The sequence below is a fragment of the Miscanthus floridulus genome, chromosome 5 (assembly GCF_019320115.1).
Source record: "Miscanthus floridulus cultivar M001 chromosome 5, ASM1932011v1, whole genome shotgun sequence".
NCBI lineage: Eukaryota > Viridiplantae > Streptophyta > Magnoliopsida > Poales > Poaceae > Miscanthus > Miscanthus floridulus.
Genome location: NC_089584.1, coordinates 68,584,274 through 68,596,913, shown reverse-complemented (window position 1 = coordinate 68,596,913; position 12,640 = coordinate 68,584,274). Strand labels below are relative to the sequence as shown.

The following is a 12,640-nucleotide window of genomic DNA, read 5'->3' as shown; positions in this document are numbered from 1 at the left end:
ATCATCGTTTCGAACTCAATCCCTTCTTGTATGACCGCAAATCCAACGCAACATACGCATTTCCACAACACTTAGCTATTGAACATGTCGTCTTTTCGTAGGCTAACATTCTGCACCATACAACATAGCAGGTCTAATCGTCATCCTATAAAACTTGCCTTTTAGCTTCTGTGGTACCCTTTTGTCACATAGGACACTAGACGCTTGCCGCCACTTCATCCACCCTGCTTTGATTCTATGGCTAACATCTTCATCAATATCCCCGTCCCTCTGTAGCATTGATCCTAAATATCGAAAGATATCCTTCCTAGGCACTACTTGACCTTCCAAACTAACATCTTCCTCCTTCCGAGTAGTAGTGCCGAAGTCACATCTCATATACTCAGTTTTAGTTCTACTGAGTCTAAAACCTTTGGACTCCAAAGTCTCCCACCATAACTCTAGTTTTTTATTCACTCCTGTCCGGCTTTCATCAACTAGCACTACATCGTCTGCGAAAAGCATACACCAAGGGATGTCCCCTTGTATGTCCCTTGTGACCTCATCCATCACTAAAGCAAACAAATAAGGGCTCAAAGCTGACCCTTGATGTAGTCCTATCCTAATCGGGAAGTCATCCGTGTCTCCATCACTTGTTCGAACTCTAGTCACAACATTATTGTACATGTCCTTAATGAGCCCAACGTACTTCCTTGGGACTTTATGTTTGTCCAAAGCACACCACATAACATTCCTTGGTATTTATATCATAAGCATTCTCCAAGTCAATAAAAATCATGTGTAGGTCCTTCTTCTTCTCCCTATACCGCTCCATAACTTGTCTTATTAAGAAAATGGCTTCCATGGTTGACCTTCCGGGCATAAAACCAAATTGGTTCATAGAGACCCGCGTTATTGCTCTCAAGCGATGCTCGATAACTCTCTCCCATAGCTTCATAGTATGGCTCATCAACTTAATTCCCCGGTAATTCGTACAACTTTGAATATCCCCTTTATTTTTGTAGATCGGTACCAATATACTTCTCCTCCACTCATCAGGCATCTTGTTCGATCGAAAAATATGGTTGAACAGCTTGGTTAGCCATACTATAGCTATGTCCCCGAGGCATCTCCACACCTCGATTGGGATACCATCCGGTCCCATCGCCTTACCTCCTTTCATCCTTTTCAACGCCTCTCTGACCTCAGATTCTTAGATTCTCCACACAAAGCGCCTATTGGCAAATAAAGAAAAATGGAGTTTTTTCAACACAGTCATTGTATAGAGAAATTATGAAAAGGGAGAAAATTTTGGGGAAAGAAATGTTCTGGAAAGCAAAACTGCCTTTGAAAATTAAAATTTTCTATGGTACTTAAAAAGAGGGGTAATTTTAACAAAAGATAATTTATTAAATAGAAGGTGGAAAGGAGATTCTAAGTGTGATTTCTACGGTTTGGAAGAAAATATTTAGCACCTTTTCTTTGATTGTCGTGTGGCTAATTTGTTTGGAACACAATGTTCATCACCTTTAACTTTCAATCACCAAAAAGCACTTCTCACATGTTTGGATCTTGGCTAAGGAGATTTGCTCTAGGGCTAAGAAGCCAAATGATAGTGGGAATGGTGGCCATATGTTGGGTCTTATGGTTGAATAGAAATGATGCGGTGTTCCAAAAGCTAGCTACTAATTCTTACTTGTAGGTGATTTTCAGGGGAACTTTTTGGATCAGGCAATGGTCCCTGCTATCTAAGAGGAAGAGGGAAGAATGATGAAAGAAGGATGCAGACATTTAGAAGGTGTGGCACTACGACTCTTTGGTTTTAGGGGATAGAAGAATCTAAAGAGGATAGGAGTGTAAAATCCTCTTGTTTCATCTTCTTTTGAAGATGGGAATTTAGTTTTTGTGGTTTGCGATTAGTGGACTTTTTTGGTTTGGTTTGTTACCTTCTGTTGTAAGGTCACATGTTATTATTAGGTCTGTCCGCCTAGTGGAGTTCTAGGCCGAGTCCCATTCTTGTATGTTTTAAGCATGTGTTTGGTTTGGGAGCCAAATGGAATGGGTTGGGTCCATCCCACTTCTCTGGGTTGGAATCAACCCATCTCTTGTTTGGTTACAGGGATGGGTTTAACCCAGTTTTCTGTTTGGTTGGAGGATACAGTGGGTTCGAGTGGTTCCATTCCTTGTTTGGTTAGAGGGATGAGGGTTGGCAGGGAATATGATCACCTCTTTGGTGAGATTACCACACATTGCAAATATCTTCACTTCCAATCAAGTTCAAAGCATATTCATGAAAGGAAAATAATATGCAATGACACATACAGAATCCCATGCATCAGGTTCAAGCCTTACTTATAAAGCAAGTTCAAGGCATTACATAAGTCCAAGCCTTACATGATAATAATTAGATGTAGCCTTACACATCAGGTTCAAGCCTTACTTAAATAAAGCAAGTTCAAGGCATTACATAAGTTCAAGCCTTACATGATATAAGTTCAAGGCTTACACGGTTGGATAAGTTGTACCAAAAGAAACCTCCCACTCATCCAACATCACTCTTACACTCTAGGAAACTTATCACTGATGAACATTGAAAACCAATGAAGCTGGTTCTCGTATGGCAGGTTATAGAAAGATTTAGCAATAGAAGGGTTGGAACACAAATGAAGATGGTATGCAGATACATGGACTGAATTAGAACTAGGAAAGGTATTTAGGATCTGAAATAGGTCAGGTGGCAACTCATTTTCTGGTTTGCCAGCAGTTTTTATAGCTTCAGCGATGTTCTCACCTACACTTTTGAATACAACAATCAGCCCCTCCTCCTCAATGTCAACAACCTTGGCCTTCTTGTTGGGTCTAGTAGCAGATGATGGTCTACTAGTAGATGATGTTTCCCCTTGAGTGGTATGACCATCACTCAAACCATTTCCAGTAATCTCCTCCTCATCTTGGCTATCGGCCTCATCATCTTCTGTACCTAGTGCTGCACTTGAGTCCTTTGCAAAGTTTCATGTAGCCATGATATTTCCAAATATTGCCTCCATCTCTTTATAGTGCAAGATGGGCTTGTTCAAAAACTCAGCATCAGACTTATGATCCTAGAATGGAGGAAAAATTGTAGTCAAAATATGAAATGATAGAGTCCAATTACAAAAGAATTGAGCAGCAACTTTACCTTCACATGGCCATTGTAGTGCTCATCATCAAGTGTAATCATGTTGTTATCTTCATCAAATAGTGCAGCACTCAACTTCTTAAGTTTAAGTATCTTTGCCCACTTTTTTTTGCCATGTCTTTAAATGATTCTTGACTTGGTCACACTTGTTGCTCAACACACAAGTGGATGGTATCTTGAAGTAAACCACGACCTCTAAAAAGTTTACAAAACCGGAAATACTTGTCTCTGTTAAATCTTAACATGTTCAGATAAGTTGTATCATCCTTCCAAATTTTGTTGTTTAGATATTCTAGTCTAATCCTATCCCTTTCCTCCATAGGCCCATAGGTAATACCAATCCTTCTTGCATCACGCTTACGTTTTCTAGTCTGAATAATCAAGGCTATCATTGACAACAACATGTATGCAGCAGCTGCAAAAGTTACAATCTTGGTCCTCTTATCCATCTACAATACAAGAATGATTTTTAAACCAATAATGCAGCCATGATATTGGTTTTGTTCAAAATCGCTTAGCAAATAAGTTAAAATTTGTTGACCACACAAGATGAAACATGGGTTCCAATTTCTACCAAATACGGAGATGAGTTCACATGCTAGGGTTTCTTACCTTGGCTGCAGGGGACGAGATGGCCGACCATAGAGGCCCAACCGTGAAGGGCGACGCTTGTAGGGGAGGGAGGACTGGCTGGAGGGGAGGGAGGACCGTGCAGTGGAGGTGACGGGAGAGGGGCAGCGTCGGATCCCGGCGACGGAAGAACGGAGGGCGGCGGGGGAGCGAGGACCGGCGATGGGAGGCACGAACGGGAGCAGAGAGGGAGGCCGAGATGGCTGGTGCCGCCAGACCTAGGAGGCGCTGGCGTCGCCGAATCTGAGAGGGCGAGCGGTGAGTGGCGACCAGCTTCTGCGCTTCGCCTCGTAGAAACGAAGCCACGACCTAGGGTGAGGATAGCGTGCAGGGGTGGCCAACGCCAAGCGCATGTGATGCAGGTCCGCTCGTTTTGGAAGAATCTATCCAACCCGCATCTGGACAGCATATTCTCCACTGGGTCGAACCCAACCCACTTCATTTTTTTCATCCAAACATGGGTTGACCTAGGTCGAACCCGCTTCAACCCAGTTAAACCCTGAATCCAAACACTACCTAAGCCCTAAGCATTCATCGGTGAATACGAAGGCTGAGATGTTTTATTCCGTAATCTAAAAAAGGTAATATGCTAGTCTAATCTAAGCACAGATGTTTGAAGCCCGATATCCAAACGTCTCCGTGAGCGTCCACACTTCCGCGGCGCACCAGTTACTGCTGCACTAGGCAGTAGCCAGCCTCAGCCTGCCGACGACTCGCCGGCGTTCGGCACCCTCGTGGCAAGCAAGCGCAGGCGCAGTACACGTAATTCCGCAACAGCAGGAGCACGAGCACCTCATCGTAGAGGGACCAGATATGCTCTCTGCGCTCCTCGGCGGCTACCTGACCGCCTACCCGCCGCCGCCTCTCCCACCCGCAACAGCAGCAGCCCCGAGCCCGAGCGCGCGTCTCCCAGCTCCCTTCCCTGCTCGCCTCAGACACGCGTCCCTCCTCGTCTCCCGACGGCGCGCGGCGGGGGCGGGGGAGGCGTTGAGCGCGTCAGCCGCCGCAGAGGGCGACGACGAGCTCGAAGCGGAGCTCCAGGAGGAAGGGTTCCCGAACTGGACGGGCGGCGGCGGCGAGAAGGAGGACTACGACCACGACCCCGAAATCGGAGACATTATGGGGGACTACTTCGACGACCCCAGGAAGGCCCAAACCCGCGTGAGTGCCCCTGTCTTCTCTTCTCTGGCCCAGTTTAGATGCAATTTTTTTTTTGCAAAATGAACACTGTAGCATTTTCGTTGTTATTTAGCAATTAGTGTCCAATCATAGTCTAATTAGGTTTAAAAGATTCGTCTCGTGGATTTCGTCTAAACTGTGTAATTAGTTTTATTTTTTATTTATATTTAATGCTTTATGCATGCGTCTAAAGATTCGATGTGATGGTGAATCTTGACAAATTTGGCAAAACGAAGTGGAACTAAAAAGGGCCTCTGTTCTGACGAATGAATGGCTTTCCTCATCTTGCTGTGTTTAATTCGTGAAATAAAAATTTTTGAATGTTACATCGGATATTTTTGATGTCGGAAGGGGTTTTCGGATACTAATAAAAAAAACTAATTACATAGCTCGTCCGGAAACTGCGAGACGAATTTATTAAGTCTAATTAATCCATCATTAGCGCATGTTAGTTACTGTAGCGCTTATGGCTAATTATAGACTAATTAGTCTTAAAACATTCGTCTCGCGATTTCCAAACAAACTGTGCAATTAGTTTTTTTTTTTTGTCTATATTTAATACTCCATGTGCCGAGATTCGATGTGATAGTTTGGGGTGAAAATTTTTTGGAACTAAACCAGACCTTATTCTCGGTTGAATAATGGGTCTTGAATAATTTGGTGTTTGCTTCACGCCCTGTGCTCTCGTGCAGATGGAGGATAGGATAAGAAAGAAGCGCCACAAGATCGTGCAAACGAAGACCGGCTCTCCAAACCCCATGAAGGTCGTCTTCAACAAGTAATGTGCTTCTCTGATGCTGCCATATATGTGTACAAAATCCATTTAGCTAGGTAGGACTAGTTTATACTGTGCACTTCGAACTGATGATTCTACAAATTTTCATTTACAGAACTGGCCTCCTAAATGTAACTTTCAGTGTCAAATTCTTTTACAATATTTTAGATAATGGAATAGAAGTATCCCAGCCTCCACTTCAGGTGATTCTTTAGCAGTTCCTTATTACAATAGCTGCACTTGCACAAAAGCAAGCTCATAGCTCATCAGAACAGAAGAGCAAAATAGTGACCCGCACCCAACACCTTTATCATAGTCTATGTGTAAACCTCCATCCCTGACCAGCAAAAACCTATATTGTGGTGTATATTGTTAATCGTGATCTTGTGAAAACACTTTTCAGCACGAGACCAACATCCTATGTGATGTTGGATCAACTATTAGTGAAAACTCACAGAGTTTGGACCTCGAGTCCCTTATAATGGTCAACAAAGAAGTAAAACTATTGACAACCATTTGGAGATCTTTCTTAATTACTTAATGGAGTTTTGGTTGTTTCCTGTTCTAGATTTGACTTCTCCAATTCATATATATGGTTCGAGTTCTACAATGCTCTGTTGCCAAAAGATGTTACATTAATTTCTGATGTGAGTTCTTTCTCTTTATTTTTCCCTCAACAGGAAGTATTTACCACACTTATAAAGGAAGCATGTATCAAATCTATACACATGTTTGCTCAGGATGTTGCATCTTCCCTTTTATTGTGCTTGCAGTCTCTGCGATCATGGCATATAGTAGGCCGTCTTGGTGGTTGCAATTCTATGAATATGCAGGTATAATGGTCAGACATTTACACTTTTTGAATGTCATTTTGGACAATCTTTTTTATTTTCTTTTTCATGTCCTTCAAATATAGTAAGAAAACAAAGTGGATGAGTTGATACTAGTCAGGGTAACATAATCCTTCTCCTGACCTCCATTCTTTTCTTCAAAATGTTGGTAACTTATCAAACTTCTATGCTTTGCACTAAATGACTTCAAAAGTACTTGTTTATTTTTGCAGTTATCGCAGTTGCCTTTAGATTGTAAAAGGCCGACTTATGATGCTCTTGAAGGAGCTAATGTCACTCCGACATCCTTTTACAACATTGGTGATCTTGAGATTCAAGATAATCTAGCACGAGTATGGTGTGTAATATTTCTCTTCTAAGCCGGCTTTACAAAATGTAGACTGTAACCTTTTTATGTTGTCATGTGAATATTGAACTAAAGTGTTATCCATTTCCCACTCCTCTAATTCTTGATTACTATCATCTGTTGTCACATCATTCTGGATTACAGACACTAACTGTTTGTGTTATCAAGCTTATGAAAAATACCATAAATATGGAAAGACCATTCACAACATAAGTTCCATCGATGTGGGTTTAATCACGATAAACCATTTTTAGGCGACTTATGAATTTTGTGGTGCAATAAGCCTGCTAGACCACTTTGACTGAAAAAATACGAACTCCTTTTAATACTATAGACACTGCAATTCTATGGTTTTCTAGAAAGCTGTAGCTCTCCCTGTGAAATTGTACCTTTTTGCACCATGTACTGAAACACCGTGATACCTTTCAAACAAATATTTATTCCAGAGAAAATATGCAAATGCGTACATTTTCAATTTGTAATCACATTGATTTAGCCCATGACCCTTTATTTTCATATTATTAACTTGCACAGGGTAGACATTGGTATTCATGAGCCATTGCTTCTGGACATCCTGCTTAATGCCTTAACTACAATAAGCTCAGAGTAAGAGCCAGACTTTTGATTTTTGAATTGTCAATATTTTGGTAATTTATTTACTGTGTATAATGTTATTTCTGCTCATCAGGGTCTGGTCTCTAACATATGGTGCACATGTATATTTATATCTTGTTCTGTTTTTCTGTTTGGTGCCCCTAAAAAATAAAAGTGTGTGATGTGGCACAGCTTGATTCCACTGCAACCTGTCCCACAGGAATGCAGTATGTTTTGTGAACTGCCATGTTTGTGAGCCCTGTAGTCCACATTATACACTTCTCTTCTTTTTATAGGAGGACAAACAAACTGAACCTTTTATTTTATCTGAAAGGAAGTAGTAACTACTGATTTGGAATGCAATTCTTGCTAGAAAGATGTTCCTGTAGTAGGGCAAGATTAGGCTGTCGGGTCTGGCACACCATTAGGGAGGAAAACATATTTTTTATTGCCTCATCATAACTCAATATACCATTGTTACTCATGAAAAATAATATTCCAGCTGCCTCTTAATGCCTCATTTTTTTCAGATTAATTGTGTGTGTGTGTGTGTCTGGTGGTGGTGGTGGTGGTGGTGGTGGTGGGTTCTTCCAAGCTCACACTGCTTAGTGCTTACTGTATTTGATCATGTTATGAAGAATTTGTTACCATATTCCTGTGTGGAACAATGTAATCTCATCCGTTTTCTGTTTGATTTTCTACAGTCATGTTGGTATTAAACAAGTACAGTTTGGAGGGTTAGAGTTTTTGAACTGGAGTGAGGACTTGAAAACAGAAGAAGTTGGATATAGTGTGTGCAAAATCTAAAATAGCACAATTCCGAGATATGCAGAAGCAGCTACCATTTTAGCTAAAACGCAAATACAGCATCTGGATCGAACATAGGGTTTCAACCACCTTGATGGTGCAAATGAGAAGAAAAATGGTGACAACACGATGAAAAGTTGACGTCCAAACATATTAACTTCTGCTTGAAAAGAGGTTGCCGTCTTTACAGGACTCTTCTAGCTACACATCATTGGTAATCCTTTTGGATACATGTAATATACCTAGGTCCTCTGATGTCCAACGTGTGCATTGTTACTCCACAATCTGACACTAGCAGGTCCGGAGAAAACTTATAAAATTATGTTTTCTTAGTGGTAGTGGTCATCACGAACCATGATTGAACAATTGCTGAATGTACCTTTTTGGAGGAATTTCTGTTCTTGCTTAATGTTAGTGGCATGTTTCATCCTACCCCATTTTTAAACGAATGTATATTTTGAACTAACTAGCCTGTACTAAACATCATATCTATATCTATACCTCTTTCTTCTTCGTTCGTGTTACCGTATGTTAATGAGCTTGCTATAATGTCTCACGTCACGGCATAGACGGGTAGCGGGTTTTGTTTCCACGGATTTTTTTTTTCAGCTACGGCAGTTTCCGTCACGTACAACACCTACCTTTTCGATCTTAAGTAGAAGAGCCACCACGTCACGGCACAGACGGGTGCGTTTCTGTTTACACGTTTTTTTTTTCTCAGCTACGATAATTTCTGTCACGATAAGTAGAATCATATTTTAAACTCTTTTACTTATTTTTCTATGATTGATGTACTGTTCTAATATAGATGTAATTGTTTGCTTTATGTATGATTGCATGAATGCTTATGTAGTGCTTTATGATCCTGTCCAATCGGTGAGCTTTACGTGTTAATCAAGAACCAGATCTTTACGTGTTAATCAAGAACCAGATCTTTGAAGTTTTGGACTTGAAGAAGGATCTAAGTTTAAGACAAGTATAGCATGAGACCATCCTTGTTACCTATTCATCTTTAATCATATAATTCATACTGCATGTGTCTACCTTGACTGTCATTAAGGATTTCCTAGTACTTTGTACCTTGTGCCTTGATACCTATGGGGTATTGCATTAGGTAGTATGATGCTAGTGCTCAATTAAAACTATGATCTTGTAACGTGACTAATGGAATATGCAATAAATATTAAAAGATGTTTTTTAGTAACATGGAACAAGGGCTAGAGCATTGGGCTGTTTTTATGGTGCTTTAGATTCCTCTCCCAAAGGACTTATCTGTAAGTGATCATCCGAGACTTACAATATAGCTGTAGGGCTACATGGCTATGGCTTTAGCTTAGTATGAGGATATTTTCTAGTTTGTTAGTAGTTACCTCTATTGGCATAAGAATGGCTTGCTGAATTGGGTATAGTGCGGCCTCTGTCCCCTTGTATATAGGTTGCACGTCATTGTGCCATCGGGAAGGAGGGATCTACATCTGTTTGTCGAGTAAATCTAATGGTCCTGACTTATTAGACAAACATTTGAAAGGCTTCATAGTGAACCCTGCCGATCTTCCTTGGCAGTGGGTCAAGAGGCTGATCATCTCAGGCGAAAGGGTAAATCATGACTTACAGTGAAAGTGTACAACCTCTGTAGAGTGTAAAACTGGTATATCAACTGTGCTCACGGTCACGAGCAGCCTTGGAACATTTACGGAATAGATGATGAACACTAATGATAAAGATGTTCACTAATGATTACTGTTTATGCTATTCATTATTTATGTTTACCTGATCATGTGTTTATGGGCTTATGATAAACTTGTTGCTACTCCTATGCTAAAATTATGACAATTAAAAGCTAATCGCAGTTGAACCAGTGTCAGCCTTTTGTGCCTCATAAACCCCATATTATATTTGTTGAGTACAACATGTACTTACGCTTGCTTTATTTTTTAATTATTTGGATAAAAATCCCAGATGGGTACCAGATTGCTAGAGTTTGGAGAAGTTAGGCTTGTGATCAACCAGTCAGTTGTCCCTATGAAATTGGAGTCTTCACCTAAAGATTGGAGTTACCTTTCCGTTGTTTGCTATCTAAGGTTATATTCTTTATACTAAGTACGTTATATATTGAGCATTGTCTTTCAATGTTACCCTTATTTATAGCTATATGTGAGATTTAACTTCCTAGGCTCACATATGGTGTGTATCTGGTTTTGTTTTTAAAATCGGGTGCTACACCTTTTTTCAATACATGAGCCTTCATGTGCTCAACATTTTTTCTTTTGTACTTGGTTCTTCATGTGCCCATATTTTTTTCTTTTTACATAGCCCATGTCTCTTCTTCTAAACCACATATTTAGAGATGGATCATTATCTTTTTAGAACATGGAGTATTTGCCTAACAACATTTTTTTGTCTACTCCCAGTGTAGAACCAGAATTTTTTTAAGAGATCTAGATGGAAGCATGTTTGTGCGTACTCCTAATGTAGGAGTAGCAAATATATGTTGGTGTACGTGATTTTGATCTTGGAAGCATGATAAATCTCTCAACAAGTGTCAACAAGACTTGACCTAACTCAACACAATAACAAGCAGCTTATGTAGAAGGTTTAAAACTTGCAAGATGTCATATTTAACTTTGGTAGGAATTGCTCACCAATTGAGGAGTATGTGTGTGGGGGTATTAACCCCTATACCCTTACGGCTAAGCTTGGGATGGCCCGGATCGATGGGTTCGGTCCACCCGAAAGACGACGTGCGGCCCAGCCAACCTGATCGGAGTCCCGCACAAGAAGTCAAGGCGGATTTGGCGATCAAGTAGGATCCTGGTCGGTTAGAATAGGAATCCTTATCCGGCCACATATGGCAATTGTAACTGACTAGGATTAGTTTTCAGATCTGTAACCCTACCCCCCGGACTATATAAGGCGGGCAGGGGATCCCTCTAAAAAACATCTCTCATTGACATACAACAATACAAATCAGACGCAGGACGTAGGTATTATGCCTTCTTGGCGGCCGAACCTGGATAAAACCTCGTGTCTGTCTTGCGTCACCGTCTTGTTTGTGGCTTGCGCATCTGTCTGCCGACAATCTACTACCTTGGGCATACCCCTAGGTAGATTACCGACCATATTTGGTCAATAGTGGCGCGCTAGGTAGGGGGTGTGCGTACTGCTCTCCAAGCAAACAAGATGGTCATTGTCTCCGCCTCCATGGCTACGCCGAACGGCCTCACGTTCACCGTTGACCAGATCACCTGGACCACCGGCTCCGACGACTTCATCGCCATGACCACGGAGGAGGCGTGGATTCAGTCTGCGCCGACCACTGCTTCACCTGCACTGGCTACGGCTCCGACCATGATGGGTACGGCTCCGATCACGATGGATCTGGCTTCGACCACGGTACATCTGGTTCCGACCACGCCTGCATCATCTTCGGCCACGCCGATAACTCGTCGTCCGCTTCCCCGCTATAAAGGGAAGCAGATCGATGACACCGACCTGCTCGACTCCATCGATCGGGTCAGCACCAAACTCACTAAAACCCTAGCTCTGGTAAGTACGATTCAAAGTCAACCTAACGAGCAGGTAACCGCTCCCCACAACAGATCTACCCGACCAGCTCGAACCAGTCATCCTACATGACTTGGTACAGATCTCGTGGTCATATCTACTCCTGAAGGGTGTTCCGCTCGTCGCTGGCCAGCCTTCGTGATGGGTCTCCGGCTCTCCAAGTACGAAGCCTCGATGGAAAACCACCAGGTCTAGCCCTACGGCCTATGAAACGCTGCCTCCAGCTACGCGTATAACCTACAACGCCGTTTGGATCTGTGTTTTATGCACCGACCTTGGCCGAAGCCGCGCAACTTCGTCAACATGATCCGGACTAAAGATTATCAAGAAGGATCCGTCCACACAGTCCAAGAGGGCGACTCCAGCTCCTCGTCTGGCATCGCATCTAATGCATCTGTCCACACGGAGCTTTAGCATCACAAAGATGATGGCGCCAAGTACGATCTGGATCTGCCAGACCATGCCCTGGGGTTTTCACAATTCTCGTCTTTCCCGCCAAGACGAGGGGATTTGATCCATGTTGTCAGCAATGAAAGGACTACGTGCGAAGCATGCAATATTGACCGGTTTAATCACCGACAAATCAAAGCCGAAGCAGACCAGGAGGCGCGACGCATAAGGGTCTAGCCACGCGACCTCAACGATGCTTTCGACAGGGTGGGGGACAAACAGGTCTTTAGGACTCCAAGTGCCAACGTAGCCGTCGCCATGGCGATAATGCAATGGCTACCCAACAC

General features: G+C 42.2%; 1 protein-coding gene across 5 annotated transcripts; it reads left to right on the top strand.

Annotated features, from left to right (window-relative positions):
* The first annotated feature begins 4,367 nt into the window (after positions 1-4,367).
* LOC136452297 (uncharacterized) lies at positions 4,368-8,779 on the top strand. Of its 5 annotated transcripts, none has more exons than XR_010758798.1 (7): positions 4,368-4,948; positions 5,659-5,744; positions 5,857-5,944; positions 6,422-6,574; positions 6,805-6,924; positions 7,473-7,544; positions 8,237-8,779. XR_010758798.1 is itself a non-coding variant. In XM_066452917.1 (7 exons), the coding sequence occupies exons 1-7, from the start codon at positions 4,601-4,603 to the stop codon at positions 8,337-8,339; spliced, it is 975 nt and encodes a 324-aa protein (XP_066309014.1). In that variant the 5' UTR covers positions 4,370-4,600; the 3' UTR covers positions 8,340-8,779. The 5 variants fall into 5 exon arrangements, 4 of the variants coding, with proteins under 4 accessions (XP_066309014.1, XP_066309017.1, XP_066309016.1 ...); XM_066452917.1 differs by having other exon boundaries at positions 4,370-4,948; positions 6,805-6,929; XM_066452918.1 differs by lacking the exon at positions 5,857-5,944 and adding an exon at positions 6,310-6,388 and having other exon boundaries at positions 4,373-4,948; positions 6,515-6,574; positions 6,805-6,929.
* The last annotated feature ends 3,861 nt before the right edge of the window (positions 8,780-12,640 follow it).